Consider the following 21,361-nt stretch of genomic DNA (forward strand, 5'->3'; position numbering starts at 1 on the left):
CAGACTAGTCCACGTTCTTGTCATCAAAGCCCAGCCCCTGAAATCTCCCGCGTTTCAGATGGGGAATTACAAGTCCATCGCCCTCCTCGAAGCATTCTGGCGACAGTAAAATAAAACTCAGGTGCTGTAATGCTGCAGGCTACATTTCTCTGGGTTTCGGACCAACCATATATACATGACGAAGTAAACGCAGTTGTTATAGAAAACATTTTAGGTAGTTTACCCAGAGTAAGGAGTCTTTCCCAAAGCTTAGTCTGATCCCTGTCCATGAAAGACCTCTTCCTGGTTAGAATGTAATGCGGTCAGTATCCTGCTTTATCCAGCTCAACGTTCCGATCTCAAAACCGTGGTGTGCGTGTGGAATGATTGCTGATGGGCAACCAGATTAATTTCTACTTAAAACCAGGAAAAATCTATGTATTATACTTTACGAAGAATAAAATCTACACTATCAGTCTTTAGTAAAGAACTTTTCCCGAAGATAATGTTTCCACAGGAGCAGCAGTTCCCTCAACCATTATGCTATACGGGGTGGTCAGAAACAGCTATAAAAGCTGCCAGATACAACTAGTGTCAGCTGTTCTCACAGCGTAGATGACAGCACACAGGACTTGTCAGCCTCTGTCTCGGGTTTGACCCTTACTACCGTCCCATGTCCAATGTCTGTATCGCTCTCTTTCTCGGTTTTCGGAAACTAAAAGAAGAAAACGTTTCGCCACACCGTCTCTGCCTGGCAGCTTGAAACTGCACGCACACGGGACTGATTGGTTAACTCCAGTGCTAATTAACTCGGAAACGGCGCAACGAATCGAAATTTTTTTACAATTATTTCTCAGCATAACCCCCCCCCCCCCCCCCCCCACACTTACAAGCTTTTCAGACAGTTTCTGACCACTTTCTATGAGAACGCTACAGTCTTGATGTCACTGGTATTTCCTAATAGTACTGACGAACAAATATGTGGTTCTCCATTCTGGTATAAGACCACCAGACGAACGTACTGATTTCATCTCGACTCGTTTCATGTCAGTGAATTTAGTTTGCTGCATCCCTTAGAAAACAAATGACCTACATGGGAATAGTAAGGCTAAAGGCCGAGATGTGTCCACAAAAGAAAACGACACAGCATTACGACGTTTAATAACGCACTTGAATTTACAAACAGTTAATGGCACACAATGTGAAAAAATATTTATTCCATTTGTCAGAACAACAAACACATGCTATAATTAAGTAACATTCCGCTCTTGTTAAAAGAACATAAGCTAACACATCATTTAACATGTTCGTATTTAATGATGAGACTAAATATTCAGCAAATATACATAACTTGTTAAAATACTTGGGTGTCACCATCAACTTCGAAAGGAGACTGTAAGACTCGCATTTCTCATTTCACTCTTGTGTCTCTTTGGTTTTGTCCCAACTAATGCCCACGTTGCTCGACTGTCGGTGGTCTCTGTTAGTTTTGTTACTAGTCCACGTTTGCTGTCCGTACATACACACTTCTCGCAGCAGTGTACCTCTCGCTTTTTCGCACACTGACAGCCACATTTGTGTTTCGAAGCACAGTAAAGCGACGACGTTTCAGCTATATCTTAACTTACGGTAAGATTGCTCTCTCTTCCATTGCTTACTTCTGAGAAATGCTAAATAAAATTAGTCCCACACACTGCTCAATGTATGAACTGTCTGTCTCCTTGCCAGCTATTACTCTGACAACACGAAGTGATTACTGGCCGTAGATCTTCGCGATCTTGTGCAGTGTTTAGAGTGACTATCAGTATGTCCGTAGCGGTCAGCAGGAGTAGTAGTCCAATAAATTAACGTCACATCAGTGATTCTTTCAACAGATACGACTAACTGTGAAAAGTATGAAGAGCCCTGACGCATCTTATAGATGCAACCGCAACAGACTTTTATGCTAATTCAGTTCTAGGGCCTAGATGGCCCTTCACACCACTAGGTCATCAGTGAATGCATCTCTGGTTATCAGCTGGATAGCTACTTCGAGTAATGCAATGTTTCGAAGTCTTACTTAAACTGCAGCCCCAGGTGAGAGAAAATGCCTGACAATCTCTTCTCGACAAGTGCGCGCCTGTGGCTACAACACAGAGGTTCTTCAGCCTAAGATCCAGCTGCAGCGAGTGTGAGCTCGGGCCATCGACGCGGGGCAGAGGACGCCGCCCTGCCCTGCCTCCACGCGTGCAGTGAGGCCGCACAGTGGCCGCGCTACCTCCTCTTGCCGGGGTCAGGGGGCGGCGGCGGCGGCGGCAGCAGCAGCCAGTCCTGCTTGATCATGTCGGCGGCCTTCTCGGCGATCATGATGACTGGCGCGTTGGTGTTGCCGCTGGCGATGGTCGGCATGACGGAGGCGTCGACGACGCGCAGCCCGCGCACCCCGTAGACGCGCAGGCGCGCGTCCACCACGGCCTCCGGGTCGGAGGCGGGCCCCATCTTGCACGTGCCCACCGGGTGGTAGATGGTCATCGAGATGGTCCGCACCGCACACTCCCAGTACGCGTCCGATGCGAACCTGCCGCAGGAGAACACGGCGTTACAGTGTGTTGTTTCGGGCAGCGTGATAATCGTAGATCTACGAGGTGCGGCTAGAAAAAAACCGGACTGATGCTGGAAAAGATATTTATTTACAATTATTTACAATTTCATGTTATCTCTTTCAGTGTACTCTCCTCCTCGGTCTCTACACCGCTCCATACGAATTTTCCACTGTTCATAGCAATGCTGCAGATCATTTCTACTACTACATCTACTACATCTATACTCCGCGAGCCACCTTACGGTGTGTGGCGGAGGGTACTTATTGTACCACTATCTGATCCCCCCTTCCCTGTTCCATTCACGAATTGTGCGTGGGAAGAACGACTGCTTGTAAGTCTCCGTATTTGCTCTAATTTCTCGGATCTTTTCGTTGTGATCATTACGCGAGATATATGTGGGCGGTAGTAATATGTTGCCCATCTCTTCCCGGAATGTGCTCTCTCGTAATTTCGATAATAAACCTCTCCGTATTGCGTAACGCCTTTCTTGAAGTGTCCGCCACTGGAGCTTGTTCATCATCTCCGTAACGCTCTCGCGCTGACTAAATGTCCCCATGACGAATCGCGCTGCTTTTCGCTGGATCATGTCTATCTCTTCTATTAATCCAACCTGGTAAGGGTCCCATACTGATGAGCAATACTCAAGAATCGGACGAACAAGCGTTTTGTAAGCTACTTCTTTCGTCGATGAGTCACATTTTCTTAGAATTCTTCCTATGAATCTCAACCTGGCGCCTGCTTTTCCCACTATTTGTTTTATGTGATCATTCCACTTCAGATCGCTCCGGATAGTAACTCCTAAGTATTTTACGGTCGTTACCGCTTCCAATGATTTACCACCTATGGCATAATCGTACTGGAATGGATTTCTGCCCCTATGTATGCGCATTATATTACATTTATCTACGTTTAGGGAAAGCTGCCAGCTGTCGCACCATGCATTAATCCTCTGCAGGTCCTCCTGGAGTACGTACGAGTCTTCTGATGTTGCTACTTTCTTGTAGACAACCGTGTCATCTGCAAATAGCCTCACGGAGCTACCGATGTTGTCAACTAAGTCATTTATGTATATTGTAAACAATAAAGGTCCTATCACGCTTCCCTGCGGTACTCCCAAAATTACCTCTACATCTGCAGATTTTGAACCGTTAAGAATGACATGTTGTGTTCTTTCTTCTAGTAAATCCTGAATCCAATCACAAACCTGGTCCGATATTCCGTAAGCTCGTATTTTTTTCACTAAACGTAAGTGCGGAACCGTATCAAATGCCTTCCTGAAGTCCAGGAATACGGCATCAATCTGCTCGCCAGTGTCTACGGCACTGTGAATTTTCGGTAAGTCCATACATTACTTCCGTCGCTTTTTCTTTTACTGCTTCAACAGTCTCAAATCTAGTTCCTTTCAAAGCTGACTTGACTTTAGGGAAAAGAAAAAAGTCACAGGGGGCCAAATCAGGTGAGTAGGGTGGATGATCTAAGATGGGAATGTTGTGTTTTGCCAAAAACGTCTTCACTGACAACGCACTGTGAGCTGGGGCATTGTCTTGGTGAAGGAGCCATGACTTTTTTCTCCACAAATCGTTCCGTTTTCTCCGTACTCGCTCACGTAGGGTAGCCAGGACGCTAATGTAGTAATTCTGATTCACTGTTTGTCCCTCTGGTACCCAATCAATGTGCACAATCTCTTTGATGTCAAAAAAACAATCATCATTGCCTTGAGTTTCGATTTTGACATTCGTGCTTTTTTTTGTCGTGGAGAACCAGGAGTTTTCCAATGCATCGATTTTGTAAGAAGGTGAGATCACTTTCAATGTTTTCCAGGATGTCAGAACAAATCATTCTTCGGCGTTCCTTCTGTTCAATTGTGAGACACTTTGGAACCATTTTTGAACACACTTTGTTCATGTTGAAACTTTCATGAAGAATCTGCCTAACACTTTCCTTGTCAACTCCTGTTAACTCAGACACTGCTATGATTGTTAAACGGCGATCTTGTCGAACAAGTTTACCGATTTTTTCAATGTTTGCATCAGTTTTTGCTGACAAAGGTCTGCCAGTGCGAGTGTCATCACTGGTGTCTTCGCGGCCATCTTTAAATCGTTTAAACCACTCAAACACTTGTGTTCGCGATAAACAATCATCGCCGTACACTTGTTGTAACATTACAAACGTTTCACTTGCAGATTTTCCTACTTTGAAACAAAATTTGATGTTAACACGCTGTTCTTTTTGTACACTCAACATTTTCCGACGCACAGACAAAACGTCAACTACTTAAAACAGACACCACGGGCAGACTGAGTGCAGGAGGCAGATGAAACTCGAGCAGTAGGCGGAGCGAGAGTCACGTGACAGGCCACGCGACTTTCAGCCTTATTGCATTCGTTTTATTGTTTCACCAGTACTAGTCCGGTTTTTTTCTAGCCACACCTCGTAGTAGCGGTAAGTTTCTTCCGTCTCTCGTCGGACCGTACGTCGCCCGAAGCGAAGCCGTGCTCGCGGCCACGGCCAGAAGCCGATAGCCACACCATCGGCACGCGTGCTGCAGCATGAGCTGCCCATAAAAGCGGGATTCCTTCGAGGCTCGTACCTCGGGTTCTGTTGGTGATAAATAGATAGGGTCGTGTTTTGGACAGCCCCTGGGCCGTATACCGTACAGAAGACTCGTCTTAATGGCACTGTCCCACAGTACACGGTCAGTATGTATATTATACATTTCCTCCTGCTTAGGCAACCGGAGGAAATCTTTTGGTCGTGTTTACACTCGATGTTGTCTACGGTGATTGTTAAGGGGCCTATTGAAGCACAGTTGGTTCAAAAGTTCTTTTTGCAATTTCTACGCATCAAAACCGAGTCATGGATTCCACGACGGCTACGCACAGCAATTGGCTGAAATTTTTGCAACATATTCCTAAGATTCCAATCTCGAACAATCTTGAAATTTTTTTTTTTAATCGGTTTGCGAGATACAGAGTTTTAAAGTTTTCCTACTTCTACACGTAAAATACGCACAGAAAATATGGTTGGGCTGAAAACATAGTTTATAAAGTGATGTAGGACGGAAAATATGCTGTAAAGTGCCTCCGTTATCATTAGAAGGGTCTGGGCACCCAATGTTGTAGTACTGGAGCACATGAAAAGTATTTGTGTACGTAAAATCCTGTCTTAAGTATAAAACTGGTTTTTCTGTATTTGAGTTTCACGTAACTAAACTATCAAAACTTTACTGACTCATAAAGTACTTTTCATATAAGTGACATGCCCTGCTTTTGCAGAGTAAATAAGACAACCAGCCGAAAAATGTTGCTATCGGAGCACCGTAAGGCGAATGTGGTCTTATTTAAAAGACTCAGAGTGAAAACCGTTCAATTTTACCTTCCTCAGCCTCTTTAAAAATTTTCCCAAAAATTTTGGCTTACGAACATATCCGCCCTTTTTATTCTGAGACGGAAGGGCTGGGGTTAGGCTTGGGTTGTTAGGGGGAAGAGACCAGACATCGAGGTAATCTCTCTCCTCGGATTAGAGAAGGACGAGGAAGGAAGTCGGCCGTTCCCTTTCAAAGAAACCATCCCGGCATTTGCCTGGAGCGATTTAGGGAAATCACGGAAAACCAAAATCAGGATGGCCGGACGCGGGATTGAATAGTCGTCCTCCCGAATGCGAGTCCAGTGTGCTAACCACTGCACCACCTCTTTTGGTGAGAGGGAAGGAGACAGTGGCAGTGGGAAAGAGAAGGAGATAGTTGTGCTATAGAAAGAGCGAAGGAGACAATGGCAGTGTGAGACAAACATGCGGACACAGTGGCAGTGAAACATAGTTGAGAGTGACAGAACAGTGCTAGGAAAAATGTGAAGGACAGAGTGCCGGTGGGAGAGAAATAAAGAGAAGAAGAAACTGGAAGTGCGTAAAGAGCCACTGACAATGAGAGAGAGAATCTATGACAATGATAAGCCGGCCGGGTTGGCCGAGCGGTTCTAGGCGCTACAGTCTGGAACCGCGCGACCGCTACGGTCGCAGGTTCGAATCCTGCCTCGGGCATGGATGTGTGTGATGCCCTTAGGTTAGTTAGGCTTCAGTAGTTCTAAGTTCTAGGGGACTGATGACCACAGCAGTTAAGTCCCATAGTGCTCAGAGCCATTTTTATGACAATGATAGTGGGGAAGAGATAGATAGTGACTCTGTGAGAAGAGACAGCAACAGTGGGAAAGAGTCAGTGAGATAGTAGTAGTAAGAGAGAGAAAGGAGGAGGCAGTGATAGTGATAGGATACTTTAGTAGTAGTAGTAGTACAGAACGACGGAGACTGTGGTTGTGAAACAAGTGACGATGATGAGTTGCGCTGAACGAATGAGAGAGAATGGGCAAGTGGGAGTCGAGCGACTTACATCGATGGACTATTGGGTGTGAGCGAGATAAGTCAGGGGAACTTGTGGGAGAGTGAGTTGAGCATCATGTTAGAAAGACTGCAAATATGTCCACTTGCCAAAATTAATGGGAAAATTTTTGAAGATGTGAAAGATGGTAGAATGAGGCAATTGGTGTCACACTTTTTAGTCAGTGTCTTTTAAAAAGAAGCATATTGACATTTTTGTGCTACAATAGGAGCATTTTTCCTCTAGCAGTTGTATACCCGGGCAACATTTTAAGCTACTGCCTTGTATCTTGAGGGTTTTAACTACGTACACTGCAAAGACTGATCACTTCTGCTCTCTGCTGGCTGATTTAGATACTACGTGCGGCAGCCATGGAATTGCTGTGTTGTAGGCATTTTGTACTGAATAGTAACGCGTTCTGTTGATATGAAAATTTTTGTTATTTGTACTCACCAGATAAGCAGCTGTGAATGATAGTTTGTAAGCGTTAAAACAGCAATGCATCTGAGGTGATTTGTAGCATAGCAACCATCGTCCTTAATTAGACAGGTAAACAATAATTCTTAGTGATGTAAAAATTGCCACTTGAAACACAGCAATGTACCATATCCCCGTTGCTGTTAACTACATATACAGTACTCCACTCCAGTCATTTCTCAGTTACAGACAGTAATGGTCGACAGCAGCAGTGATTATGATACCAGTGACGTATCACATGTTAACGAAATGGAGGACGTACTTGTAGCGACTGACCTAAGAAGGGGACATTATGCAGCCGAAACAGGTGATACTGAAAAATACTGTTATGAAGAAAACCGACCTGAGATAGGAACACAAGTGACAAGTGACTAAATGTGAGCCTTCAGACAAACAAAAATAAAAAAACCAAAAAAAAACGTTTGTGCATATACAAATTAGCCATTATACAATATATGACAGCCCTCTACGAAAATGTCTTCAAAAGAAGTATGTGTTCGGTGAAAGCGTTAACGTGTCATTCTGTAATGTCAGTGTGCTGTAAATAAGACTTGATAGTTTCATAATAAATCTGAGGGAAGCATTGTGGAATATACTTACACAATAATCCAACAATGTTTCAGTGTGGAAAATACAGGTTGGACTATAGTGGGGCACTTCGACAAAGAACTATGTGGGATTAATAATTTTGTTATGAATGCAATTTAAGTCAGACAGAGAAATACAGAAAATTATTATAACTGAAAAGGACGGATTTAATGCATGAGTAAATATATTGCGGCTAATGTCAAAGACGCCGAATTGAACAAAAAATTTTGCCGAGCAACCATAGTTGGGGTATGAATCGCTGTGGAGCGCCGGCTATGAAACGACAGCCAGTCAGCGACCAGTCGGCGGTAGTGTGATCAGCAAGAGAAGGCGTGTGGGTCCGTCTGGCGGACTGGTTTATTGCGACTAAGCTGCTGTCGCCTTTGCCCCACATCTGCGCAGCTTATTAACAGATCGGGCATTTTTGATTTAAGACATCGCCGGAGCCCTTCCTGTCGCCACCCCCTTACCTCCCAGAACGGAGGTGTACTCCAACTGGTGTGATACACATGAAAGCGTGCGAAGGTTTTCGAAATGTTTGCGAATAGCCTGACTGACGGGGGACTTTGTTAAGAGCCCAATATTCAGGTGGTCGGATGTGGTAAACCGCCTAAAAACCACACCAGGCTGGCCGGAAAGTCGACCCTCGTCGTTAATCAGTCGGGTGGATTCGATCAGGGGCTGGCGCACCTACCCGTCGTGGAAGCGGCGCTTTAACGTGATGGCTATCCGGGAGGTTCAGGAATTTGGAGAACTTACAGTAAGAAATGTGATTTGAGAAAAGAAGAAATTGCGGTTTTCATTTTCACCGTAGTTTTTTACTTGACATTTAATGATCTGCTGGATTTGTTGGAATAAAGGCTGACTCATCTTCTCTCTACATTAGCAGAAATGGAAACAAGTGACCTTCAGATTGCATTATTAAAAACTTTCTTCATTAATGGAATTACGGTAGGCTTAACGTAATTAATTTAATGTCAAGTTTTACCCACTAAACACAAAAAATCGCGTCTAGTGTAATCAGCTGTTGATAGAAATTTAGAGATTGCCAAACTTTGAATATTGAGAGCAAAGAAAAGCAAAGCTCCGCGTTCTGGCCCTGACGGGCGAAGTGGGACCAAGCGACCGTCAGGTCATCCTCCGGCAACGCCATCACTCCGCTACGGTATGGAGGGTCAACGCGTCAAAACGCTGCACTGCCGGCAGTAGTCGCCTATCTTGACCTCGGACCCGCTACTTTTGATTCAAGTAGCTGCTCTGTTGGTATCACGAAGTAGTCTGCACCCCGTTCCAGCCCCCACCAAGGAAAATCGGCGGCAGCATCAGGAATGGAACCCTCCCCCCTTCTCTGTAAAGCACGCAGGCACGCTGACCACTGAGCTGCGGTCTTCTGACTGTTCAGCGGAAACCAATATGTTGAGCTGTTTTATCAGTAAATGCGTTCCTTAACATAGGGGGTATTAGCTGGGGCACACTTCCGTGTGTTCATCGGTGACTGGCTTTAGTCGTATGGTCGTTGCTCTATAGCGATGATTTCCGGCCTATGGTTATACGGGAAACGCAGTTTCATTCGACGCTACTGCCTCTAGACCTTATTAACACACAGTTTTTCTCCAGCATATCAGTTACACACACACACACACACTGCATATAATTACACCCAAATTTATTGCCTAAGTTTCTCAGATCATCTGGCGATACTAGCAGACGACGAGACGACGGCAGTTACACAGAGAGAGACTCTCAATCAAAAGAGCTGGCCTCCAGGTATTCTTCCAAAATCTGAGTAATCTTGGATCTGCTGAGAATAACTATTTAGGCGAAATCCATGTGGGAAGAGAGTGGCGGGAAGAACAGCACAGAAAATTCGAATGCAAAAACTTACGAGAGCTTATTATAAAATCTGCAACATCTGTAACAAAAAATTAATGTTCGTATTCACGAAAATCAGGAGCTATAACACAGTTATCAAGCGTGACGCCTCGCACGCTGGCGAAAAGCTTACACTCCACACAAAAGGTGATCTGGAAGATATCCTAAAAGAAGAACGCAAAATTCTAGGAAAGATACTCCGCCCAAAAAGAAAGGAAGATGGATAAACAGAACAATCCGGTACAACAACCGATAAACTACAGAAACTCGCGGCAGGCATAGAAAAAGACTAAAATTTTATGGGCATATCGACTGACTTCCATCAACAGCAACCGAGCGAGGTGGCGCAGTGGTAGCACACTGGACTCGCATTCGGGAGGACGACGGTTCAATCCCGCGTCCGGCCATCCTGATTTAGGATTTCCGTGATTTCCCTAAATCGGTCCAGGCAAATGCTGGGATGGTTCCTTTGAAAGGGCACGGCCGACTTCCTTCCCTTATCCGATGAGACCGATGACCTCACTGTTTGGTCTCTTCCCCCAAACAACCCAACCAACCCCCCCCCCCCCCCCCCCCCCCCCATCAACAGCACACACTAACAAAATTGCGAGGAACATACAACAACTCAAAACCATACCCTGGATCCAGCAGGTCAAAAGAGAATGAGTAAATGCTCATGTAGCTCGACTAGACATTTTTAGCGGAAACCTGTACATACAAAAAGTTAGCAGACGGGAAGTAATGCCAGAGAATGCAGCTATCACCAGACCAGGGACAAAGTGGACCGAAGAAAGAAGGAGAATTCACAGAGAAGATGATGACAAGTTGTAAGTAGGCTGTTTATGTTTTCTCTATGTAAGTAGGCTGTTTATGTTTTCTTATTGGCAACGTTACGTAGCGCTCAATATGAAAATCACTGGCTGTGCTGTGTGCAGTCTGTGGCTAGTTTACATTGTTGTCTGCCATTGTAGTGTTGGGCAGCGGCAGCTGGATGTGAACAGCGCGTAGCGTTGCGCAGTTGGAGGTGAGCCGCCAGCAGTGGTGGATGTGGGGAGAGAGATGGCGGAGATTTGTAATTTGTCATGAACTGCTATATTTATATATGATGATATCAAGGTAAATACATTGTTTGTTCTCTATTAATATCTTTCATTTGCTAACTATCCCTATCAGTAGTTAGTGCCTTCCATAGTTTGAATCTTTTATTTAGCTGGCAGTAGTGGCGCTCGCTGTATTGCAGTAGCTTGAGCAGCGAAGATTTTTGTGAGGTAAGTGATTTGTGAAAGGTATAGTTTAATGTTAGTCAGGGCCATTCTTTTGCAGGGAATTTTGAAAGTCAGATTGCGTTGCGCTAACAAAATATTGTGTGTCAGTTTAAGGACAGTCGTGTAAGAATTGTTCAAAGGGGACGTTTCAAAGTGCTTGCAAACGGCGAAACAAAATAGGTTTGCGTGATACGGTAGATATACGCACAAGGTGCTCAGAAACATCCTGAAAAGCTTGTGTGGGTTTTGCAGGGAAGGATGTGCCGAGAAATAATTGTTAAGAAAAAATTCGTTACGTTGCGCCGTTTCAGAATTATTTATCATTGAAGTTAGCCAATCAGATCGTCGTGTGCGGAAATTCAAACAGCCTGCCAGACGCAGTGTCGCTAAATGTGTTCTTCGCTTTCTTCCCTCAAACCGAACAAACGTAAGCTTTTGCTCACATAGCTTAAATCTGTCACTCCTAAAAAAGGGACATTTTATCTGGTATCGAGCGTTTCAACGAGTGGAAATTCACGGACCCGCAGATGTCTGTGCACTACCAAATGATAGCTCTTGCAAGTGCTTGAACTTTCGCGTGCAACGACCATGCTGGCTAAGTTGTTTCTGACTACCCTATATATATATATAATCTGTACATTCAGCAAGCAGTAAAGGAAACAAAAGAAAAATTCGGAGTAGGGAATAAAATCCATGGAGAAGAAATAAAAATTTTGAGGTTAGCCGATGACATTGTAATTCTGTCAGAGACAGCAAAGGACCTGGAAGAACAGTTGAACGGAATGGACAGTGGAAAGGAGGATATGAGTTGAACGTCAACTAAAGAAAAACGAGGATAATGCCGGAATTAGATTAGGAAATGAGAGACTTAAAGTAGTAAAAAAGTTTTGCTATTTGGGGAGGAAAATAACTGATGATGGTCGAAGTAGAGAGGATATAAAATGTAGACTGGCAATGGCAAGGAAAGCGTTTCTGAAGAAGAAAAATTTGTTAACATCGAGTATAGAGTTAAGTGTCAGGAAGTCGTTTCTGAAAGTATTTGAATGTAGTGTAGCCATGTATGGAAGTGAAACGAGGACGATAAATAGTTTAGAGAAGAAGGGAATAGAAGCTTTCGAAATGTGGTGCTACAGAAGAATACTGAAGATTAGATGGGGAGATCACATAACTAATGAGGAGGTATTGAATAGAATTGGAGAGAAGAGAAATTTGTGGCAGAACTTGACTAGAAGAAGGGATAGGCCGGTAGGGCATGCTCTGAGGCATCAAGGGATCACCAATTTAGTATTGGAGGGCAGCGTGGAGGGTAAAAATCTTAGAGGGAGACCAAGAGATGAATACACTAAGCAGATTCAGAAGGATGTAGGTTGCAGTAGGTACTGGGAGATGAATAAACACTTGCGCAGGATAGAGTAGCATGGAGAGCTGCATCAAACCAGTCTCAGGAGTGAAGGCCGCAAGAAAACACACTCACACACACACACACACACACACACACACTCACTCACACACACACACACATATATATATATATATCGTGGGCGTGAGTAATCGCTGGTGGCAGAGAGCTATCGCGGCGTGTCCGGTAAGCAGCGGGCAGCGAGCAGCGGACGTACTCGTGGTGGCGGCAGTTGGGCAGCGGCAGCGAGTGGAGGCGCGCGCCGTAGCGGCGGAAGGCGGGCGCCAGGCCGGTGCGCACGGCCATCTTGACGCCCTCGACGAGCGTCGCGACGTCGTGCGGGTCGGCGAAGTAGTTGGCGTCGATGAGCGGGTAGTGGCGCGGGTCGGCCGAGCGCAGGCGCACCCGGCCGCGCGACCGCGGCCGCAGCAGCAGCGGCAGGATGCTGAAGGCGTCGCGGTTCGCGATCGGCCGGTACACCGCGTCGTACACGCGCTCCGTCAGCCCCAGCACCTGCCGGCAGTCGCTGGGACAGAGTCGAGGCAAGCGTAGGCGCAGACGTGACTCTGTCTTTCAGAAACCACAAATGGTTCAAATGGTTCTGAGCACTATGGGACGTAACGTCTGAGGTCATCAGTCCCCTAGAACTTACAACTACTTAAGCCTATCTAACCTAAGGACGTCATACACATCCATGCCCGAGGCCGGATTCGAACCTGCGACCGCAGCGGTCGCGCGGTTCCAAACTGTAGCGCCTAGAACCGCTCGGCCACCGCGGCCGGCGTCAGAAACCGCAAGTAGGCTACTTGTCGCCCTCCTCCTGCCAGCGCAATGCCACACGTTTACCGTACCAGTGTGGACGACATGTGGCGGTGTAATGCGATGCGAAATGGCGAGAACAGCTATAAGATACAGAAAGTGTGTAAATGTTTCACTCTGCAGACGGAAGATTTTCATTTCCAAATTACCGGTTTCGGTCAATGTCGGCCTCGTAAAATCATATGTCGTAGCTACAGAGTAACCTGCCCCGAAGTAACTGTCAGTTCACTATGATGTACTGAAGAGTCCATGACTGTGAACTGACAGTTACTGTATAACAGGTTACTCTGTAACTACGACATATGATTTTGCGATGGCCCACTTGTCAGAAACCGATAATTTGGAAATAAAAAGCAGCGATCTGCAGATTGAAAAACTTCATAAAAATTTTATATAAGTAAAAATCCTGGGTAACCCCATTATAACTAACTGTCCAATTTTGACAACGATACAGAAATGTCCCACAGTCCCTACGACATACTTCTACAGGAGACTCAGGAGATCGTGTGACGTACTAATACATCAAACGGACTGCTAACCAAAGGAGCTCGGTTCGATTCCCGGCGGCTTCGGCGATTTTCTCAACTCGGAGACAGTGTTGTGTTGTCCTTACGTTTGTATTGTCGTTATTGACGTTCCACACTTTAGATCGCTGTAAGATCACAGACTGAAAGCGACCAAATTTAAAATAAAGTATATAAAAAAACACATCAAAAGTAAAACCGTGCTTCCACCGGGCTGTAAGCATTACTCCAAAATTAAAAATTTCTTAATACTATGCTGTTATGTGTTATGAAATGTGTGGAACTGGTCATATTGCCCCTTTTAGTCAAATTTCCACGAAAAGGCTATTTGGTCGCCAGGAATATGACAAAACTCTACCATCTGGTGAGCGAGACATATGAGACAGGCGAAATACCATCTGACTTCAAGAAGAATATAATAATTCCAATCCCAAAGCAGGTGTCGACAGGTGTGAGAATTAGCGAACTATCAGTTTAATAAGTCATGGCTGCAAAATACTAACACCAGTTCTTTACAGACGAATGAAAGGACTGGTAGAAACCGAACTTGGGGAAGATCAGTTTCCATTCCGTAGAAATGTTGGAAAACTTGATGCAATACTGACCCTACGACTTATCTTAGATGAAAGATTAAGGAAAGGCAAACCTACGTTTCTAGCATTTGTAGAGATAGAGAAAGCTTTTGACAACGTTCACTGGAATACTCTCTTTCAAATTCTGAAGGTGGCAGGGGTAAAATACAGGTAGCGAAAGTCTATTTACAATTTGTACAGAAACCAGATGGCAGTTAGAAGATCGAGGGGCATGAAACGGAAGCAGTGATTGCGAAATTTTCTTACAGTGACTGTATAGCATGGAGGACGTCGTAAATGTCCTCTTTCATGTAAATGTTGGAATCTACAATAATCTTATAAGGGAACTAAGATTTTGAAACAAGTGTCACAAACGGTGCTGAGGCTGGCACAGTAGTGGCAGAGTCGCAGTAAAGTAACTCGGCGCAGTGCTGCGTTACCTTCCGCACTCTGGCGCCGCCGTCCGAGTTGATGGAGGCGGGCGCGAAGTGGAACTGGATGTCCGGCCAGTCGGCGGAGGCGTTGGCCAGCGGCGTCTTGACGAACGCGATGGCCTCCAGGCCGCCCAGCGTGGTCATGGGCCCGCGCTCGTTCAGCACGTAGTTCATGGTCACCGGCACCGCCTGCCGGCACAACACAGCACCGCACGTCGCGTCAGACAGCGGTCTCAGAGCACACTCTCCAAACAGTCATCTCGCTTACAGTAAAAAAAGAGCGTGGTCAGTGTCATAGGGAGGACTACAAAGGAAAAGGAGTATGTACTCAGTGATTACATCAGGGGGATTCAGCTGCCCCACCGATTTGTTTTATGCAAGTGGTACTGTCTGTATCAGGAACGGTATCCAGCCAGGCGACAGCCGAGTAGTCTACATAATCCCTCGCAGACTTTTGGGCGACTCTTAGCAAATGGAATCGTGCTGTAAAACACAGGTCAGGACTGGCCATGAGTTACACGGTGTGTGTTGGACAAAGATATACTTTCCTTGTGCCATACTCATCCAAGTCTGTCCAGTATTTCGTTGTGTGATTTTCGGAGTCCTCATACAGGGTTTTGATGTCTCTGTAAGTTTATTCCATTTATAGTACTTAATCTTTCGTAAATGATTTAGAAACGTTGCCTTATAAAGTGTGTTTCACCATTAGAAACTACGAAATAAAGAGGAGATATCAGAATGGGAAGCGTGGAAGTAACAGCTTTCCAGTGTATAACCTCTGAACAATTTACGAAAAATTAAGCACTATAAATGGAATAAACTCACAGAGACGTCCAAAACCTCTATATCTGCGCCAATAATTACACCAAGAAAGATTGGAGACATTTCAATAAGTGTGGCAGAAGTAAGGTATATCTTGATACAAAAATACTGTGTAACTCGTCGCTGATTCTCACTTGAGTTTTTTTACATTGCGATTCCGTTTGCTAGAAATCGATCAGAGCTCTGAGAGGGAACTTGTATCGATTACGTGGCGGTCGCCTGTCTCGATACTGTTCCTCATACAGACATAATGCGGGTTGCTTAAAGCAAATCGGTAGGGAAGCTGAAAAACCCTATATATACAGTGTTTGACCTGAAAACAAAAGAGGTTCTGGTGCTGTAACATTTCAGGGGTTCTTTTGAAATTTAGACTTCTTAACATGTTATTTTAACGCTTTTCTCAGCATTTTAAAAGTGTGCATACAATTGTTTTTTTCGGCCACAGTAAAAGTTCTGTCGTTCCACATCTCAAAATCTGCTGTTGTGATTTTTTTCCGTCAAGGGTACCCGTATTGCGTGCCGTCACAAACCAAGCATATTATATATAACTAGCAGCCAATTGCAGTGTACAGTTAATAGACAACTTATATTGTATTCACTCAAGATCAAGTGGGTACGTAACACAACGACACACACAAAAGTGAATACTAAGACATAACGATATAATTGCAAGTAGTGTAAATAGAAAAATAACATAACTCTGCTGACAAGAAAACAGTACGTTTCTCATACCAAAATACGCGTAATTAAATACGAATAGGTGAAACATGTTTGTTTGAAAACATAAATATTTAGTTGCAAAAGACGATTAATATTTCTTATTAATGATACAAACAGTTGGGTAACAACTGAGGAGGAATAGTTACATATATTAACGATACGTAAAAGCTCAATAATTAGATTATCGCTAACTTTTACTGATCTTCGCATTGTACTTTTTTTTTCTATTTGTGAACTTCGTGCAGCATTTGAGGCGTATGATAGTTAACAGAAATCAGTGCTACTATTTTAAAGTGTATTCTGCTCTAGTCTAGACTAGTCTCAAACTCTGGCCGTAGGCACTAAAAAGAACATGTACCTAATTTTTTCGTAACAATAAAAAGCCACTTTAACGAAGGCTGGATCCAGCGCGTCGCACCCTTGTTGTAGTTACCTCATGTCGTCAAAGACAGCCGCTGTATCCACGTATAAGAGGCGCCGTGCCGCTGTTCTGTTTCACACCGGAGAGGAGGCGCCTTACATACAGGTAGGCAGTGAGGGGGAAAACGTCTGAAAGCTACCCATCTTCCTCGCTGCACGGTATGTTGTAAAGCCAGTTCCTTAATATTTCCGGCCTGGATTCTAACCTATCAAAGCAAGCAACTCTCTCGTAAGGAAATGATAAAAAATAAATTTGGTTAATGTTTCATCAAATATGCAATCACTGCTGGCATAAATAAGAGACAATGTACTCATTGCCAACTCTTGAACCTGTTGGTGGCAAAAATTGTCACTGTGAAGCTTCCGATGTACAGGTCTCTGTCAAATGGGCAGTCAAAGATAGTATTAAGTTGTGTTTCTCTAAAGCATTCCCACATTAACAATGTTCAGCTGCTCCACAAGTTAACATCCTCAACATGCTGTCGATATAGTACTGTCGTCAGTGGGGTCTGCCTAGTTACAGTATGTTCCATGAGTAATAGTCAATATTTTGGTTAGTGAAAAACATAGGCGAAGCAAGAAAGTTCATACGGACATATACAGCATTCCACTGATGGAGCGCGGTGGTCTAGCGGTTCAGGCGCTCAGTCCGGAACCGCGCGACTGCTACGGTCGCAGGTTCGAATCCTGCCTCGGGCATGGATGTGTGTGATGTCCTTAGGTTAGTTAGGTTTAAGTAGTTCTAAGTTCTAGGGGACTGATGACCACAGATGTTAAGTCCCATAGTGCTCAGAACCAACCACTGATGGAGCATATTTAAAATTATGTTAATGTCTTGATCGCACAGTAATTTGAATTGTTATCACTTTAGTGTTTCATTTTGTAATGTTTCACTTCTTTGAGGTCCGTGACTGTTGCTATGTTTACTTCCTGTAATTTTTCCTCCATGTTTTCCATTCTCACTTAACTCCTTTGTGCTGCTAGTTTATTATTTGATTGTATCCAAAATTTTGCTGTTGGTGAACGCACTGAATCTCGTTAATATGATAAATAATTAAGGTATGATAAATAATCACGGTAAAGTGCTGATCCACAATTTTCTTAAGTACAGAACAGAGTGTTCGTTCTCTTCTGCCGAAAATTACAAAATATTTGACGTTCATTTTCGTTCACTGTTGTCATAGGAAAACAAGGAAAACGACACATGCCTAGAAATTTTGTTAGACTTAGTTTAACAAGTGGTGGATACATCGTCGGCCATATAAGAATAAATAAATGTACAGCGAGATTTGTAACCTGACATAGAAATTATTGTAACGAACAAGAATAATAAAATAATAAAACCATTTAACAATTACCCGTGGACGTTTCGGAAAACGTACTGGTGATCTACAAGGACATGATCCATATCCTCTCCTACTTAGCTCTAGACCACACTGTTACACAATGGAAAAATACATAAAAAATATGAACATCGGAAATACTGGAGGCAAAATCGAATCGATATTTCATGGTTAACCTAGTTAACGATTCATGACTCATTCGAAAGACTGAAGACGAAACTAAATTTGCCATACATACTCTTAAGAGAGAAGAAAAAAAGATGCACGACGAAGGAATTGTCTGGATGAGACGGTAGTCAGTAGATGTAATGTACATGTACAGAGAAACAAATGATTCATATCTCAGAAAAAAGGATGTTTTATTCAAATGAAAGGGTTGCACAAATTGAGCGAGTCAGTAACGCGTTGGTCCACCTCCTGCCCTTACGCAAGTAGTTATTGAGCTTGGAATTGATTCAGTTGTTGGATGTCATCCTGAGGAATATCGTGCCAAATTGTGCCCAAGTGGCACATTATATGGTCAAACCCTGAGCTTTTCACAGGGCCCTGCCCATGACGCTGCAAACGTTCTCAGCTGGGGAGCGCTCCGGCGACCTTGCTGTCCAAGGGCCATCTGGGCTCAGTTCCACGTGGGACTGATCACTGAAGACAGTTCTAATCTAGTCAATGAGATTCTAGGCCGACTGTCGCACGCCATGCGGCGCGGCAACCATGAGTGATGGTCTGAGTTGCCATTTATTTTCATAGCAGGACGCCTTTGGTTGTCATGTGCGGTAGGTACCCTTACAGCATTCCGAGACGTCAAATGATGTTCTACGCCCCGTTTTGTTGGCCTTCGTCGCAGGCCACCCTGGGCTTACATTTCAGCAAGATAATGCCCGCCCGTATCTGGCGAGAGCTCCTACCACTTGCCTTCGTGCTCGCCAAACCCTACCTTGGCCAGCAAAGTCGCCGGATCTCTCCCCAATTGAGAATGTTTTGAGCATTATGGGCAGATGCCAGCAGCGGCCTCGGGATTTTGACGATGTAACGCACCAATTGGACAGAATTCGGCACTATACCGATGAGGAAGACATACAACAGCTCAGTGAATTACTGCCAACCGGAATAACTGCTTGCATATGTGCCACAGGTGGACCAACACGTTATTAACTTGCTCAATTTCTGAAGCTTTTTCTATTAAAACAACACTTAAGTTTTTCTGAAATTGCATTTATTTGTTTGTCTGATACGTCCATCACATCTACCGATTTCCGTCCCATTCGGATAATACCTTCGTGGTGCGCCGTTTTTTGCCTTAGAGTGTAAAAAAGGGAAAAAAATGATAAGAATTGCGGAAGAAAATGCGTACTAAATAAAAACTGCCAAGTCAGCTGCCAAAGATAAACCCGTTCTTGATGTCGCCGAAATTAAGAAAGAAAGGAAAATAACATTTGCACTTGCTTTCTTAGAAAACCATTTGAAATAGAGCCTGTATCTATATGAATACCATTGCTTCAATTAATTTATTATTTGATTGGATCCAAAATTTTGATGTCGGTGAATCTCGTTAATATGATAAATAATTAACGTATGATAAATAATCACGGTAAAGTACTGATCCACAATTTTCTTAAATACAGAACAGAGTGTTCGTTCTCTTCTACCTATAATTACAATATATTTGACGTTCATTTTCGTTCGCTGTTGTCATAGGAAAACAAGTAAAACGACACAAGCCTCGAAATTTTTTTTCGACTTAGTTTAACAAGTAGTGGATACTTCGTTGGCCACATAAAAATAAATAAATTTTTCTGTTGACCATAGTAGGGGGCTATGAAGGAAAATGGTCAACACTCGTACTTGTGTGCAGATTAAATATGAGAAGAGCGTGTGTGTGTGTGTGTGTGTGTGTGAGAGAGAGAGAGAGAGAGAGAGAGAGAGAGAGAGAGAGACTAACCTGCAGCCTGTTCTGGACGATGGCGACGGGCTCGTCGATGAGGAAGGTGAGTCCGCCGAGGCCCACGTGGTCCTGCAGGTTGTGGCCCACCTTGAGGTCGCGCACCACGGGGATGCCCAGCTCGCGCAGGTGCTCCGCCGGCCCGATGCCGGACAGCATCAGCAGCTGCGGGCTGTTGATGGCGCCCGCGGACACCACCACCTCGCGCCGCGCCAGCACCGCCTGTTGCACGGGAGGGGGGCGCCGTCTCGTTACGTTACCCGGTCCCCAACGGTCTACTAGATTACTGCCCCTCTCTGGAAGCGACTTGCGCCTCCGGTAGAATACCAGCCGTGTTTTCACTGAGAAAAGGCTGAGTGTGAACGCTGGTGTGCAAAACTCGAGGACGAAAGTAGCTTTCGCACGATGTGTCAGTGCCACCTAACACTGCTCGATGAAGCTAGGACCATGGAAGGAAAGAACTTCCGAAGTTCAGAAGGTGAGTGAAAGAAATGAGACGAACAGAAGTGAGACTTTTACTCAAAGAGAATAATTACAACGATTCACGTCAGTTCCCTGGACATCATGAAAGGCGGGGCATGATTCTTAGTAGGGTGTGTGATCAATAACAGCAGCAGTGCATGCCCTGCATCGAGCTCCCATGCTGGCCACAAGGTCGGGAGGAAGGGGTTCCTGTGGCAGGGCGTTCCATTCCTCCACCACCGAGGTTGACACTTGTTGGGCGGTCGCTGGCACATGTGGATGGACGTGCTGCAACACGTCTCCCCGACGCAGCCCACGTGCGCTCGATGGGAAATGAGATGGGGGAGCCGGCAGGACAGTCCATTCGCCGAATATCCTCTCGTTCCGAGACTTCCTCCCCTGCGCAGGTCCATGCAGTCGCGCATTGTTCTCCGTAAAAATGAGGTCACGACCGACCACTGAAAAGACGGACGTTGGGAAGGAGTACAGGATCACCATAATGCAGTATGCGATGAGTGCACCGTTTTAAAAGATTTGGAGGACAGCATTTCCTACAATATTATGGCTACACATAGCGTAGCACGTGGACCACCAAAACAATCGTGCGATAATCTGTCTGTGTGTATTACGTGTTCCCATTTGTCGCCATATCATGGTACGTCCAGTATTGTAAAATACACACCTCAAAAAATGTTTTGCATCACCCCAGTTCACAGTCCCTTCGAGTGTCCAGAGATACCACTAAACCCGCCTGAAGATGTAAACAACCATG

The 21,361-nt window shown here is 44.7% G+C and overlaps 1 protein-coding gene across 1 annotated transcript in view; it reads right to left on the minus strand.

The window, feature by feature from the left end:
• Window positions 1-2,111: 2,111 nt before the first annotated feature.
• Window positions 2,112-21,361, minus strand: part of LOC124544833 (glucose dehydrogenase [FAD, quinone]-like) — a 48,900-nt gene continuing 29,650 nt past the window's right edge. The window contains exons 5-8 of the mRNA XM_047123534.1: window positions 20,128-20,349; window positions 14,890-15,072; window positions 12,752-13,047; window positions 2,112-2,536 (exon numbers count right to left, since the gene is read on the minus strand). Of these exons, the coding sequence (XP_046979490.1) occupies window positions 2,233-2,536; window positions 12,752-13,047; window positions 14,890-15,072; window positions 20,128-20,349 (1,005 nt within the window). The 3' untranslated portion in view covers window positions 2,112-2,232. The remainder of the gene's footprint in view (window positions 2,537-12,751; window positions 13,048-14,889; window positions 15,073-20,127; window positions 20,350-21,361) is intronic.

This window comes from Schistocerca americana, chromosome 8, assembly GCF_021461395.2.
Source record: "Schistocerca americana isolate TAMUIC-IGC-003095 chromosome 8, iqSchAmer2.1, whole genome shotgun sequence".
In the NCBI taxonomy this organism is placed as follows: Eukaryota; Metazoa; Arthropoda; class Insecta; order Orthoptera; family Acrididae; genus Schistocerca; species Schistocerca americana.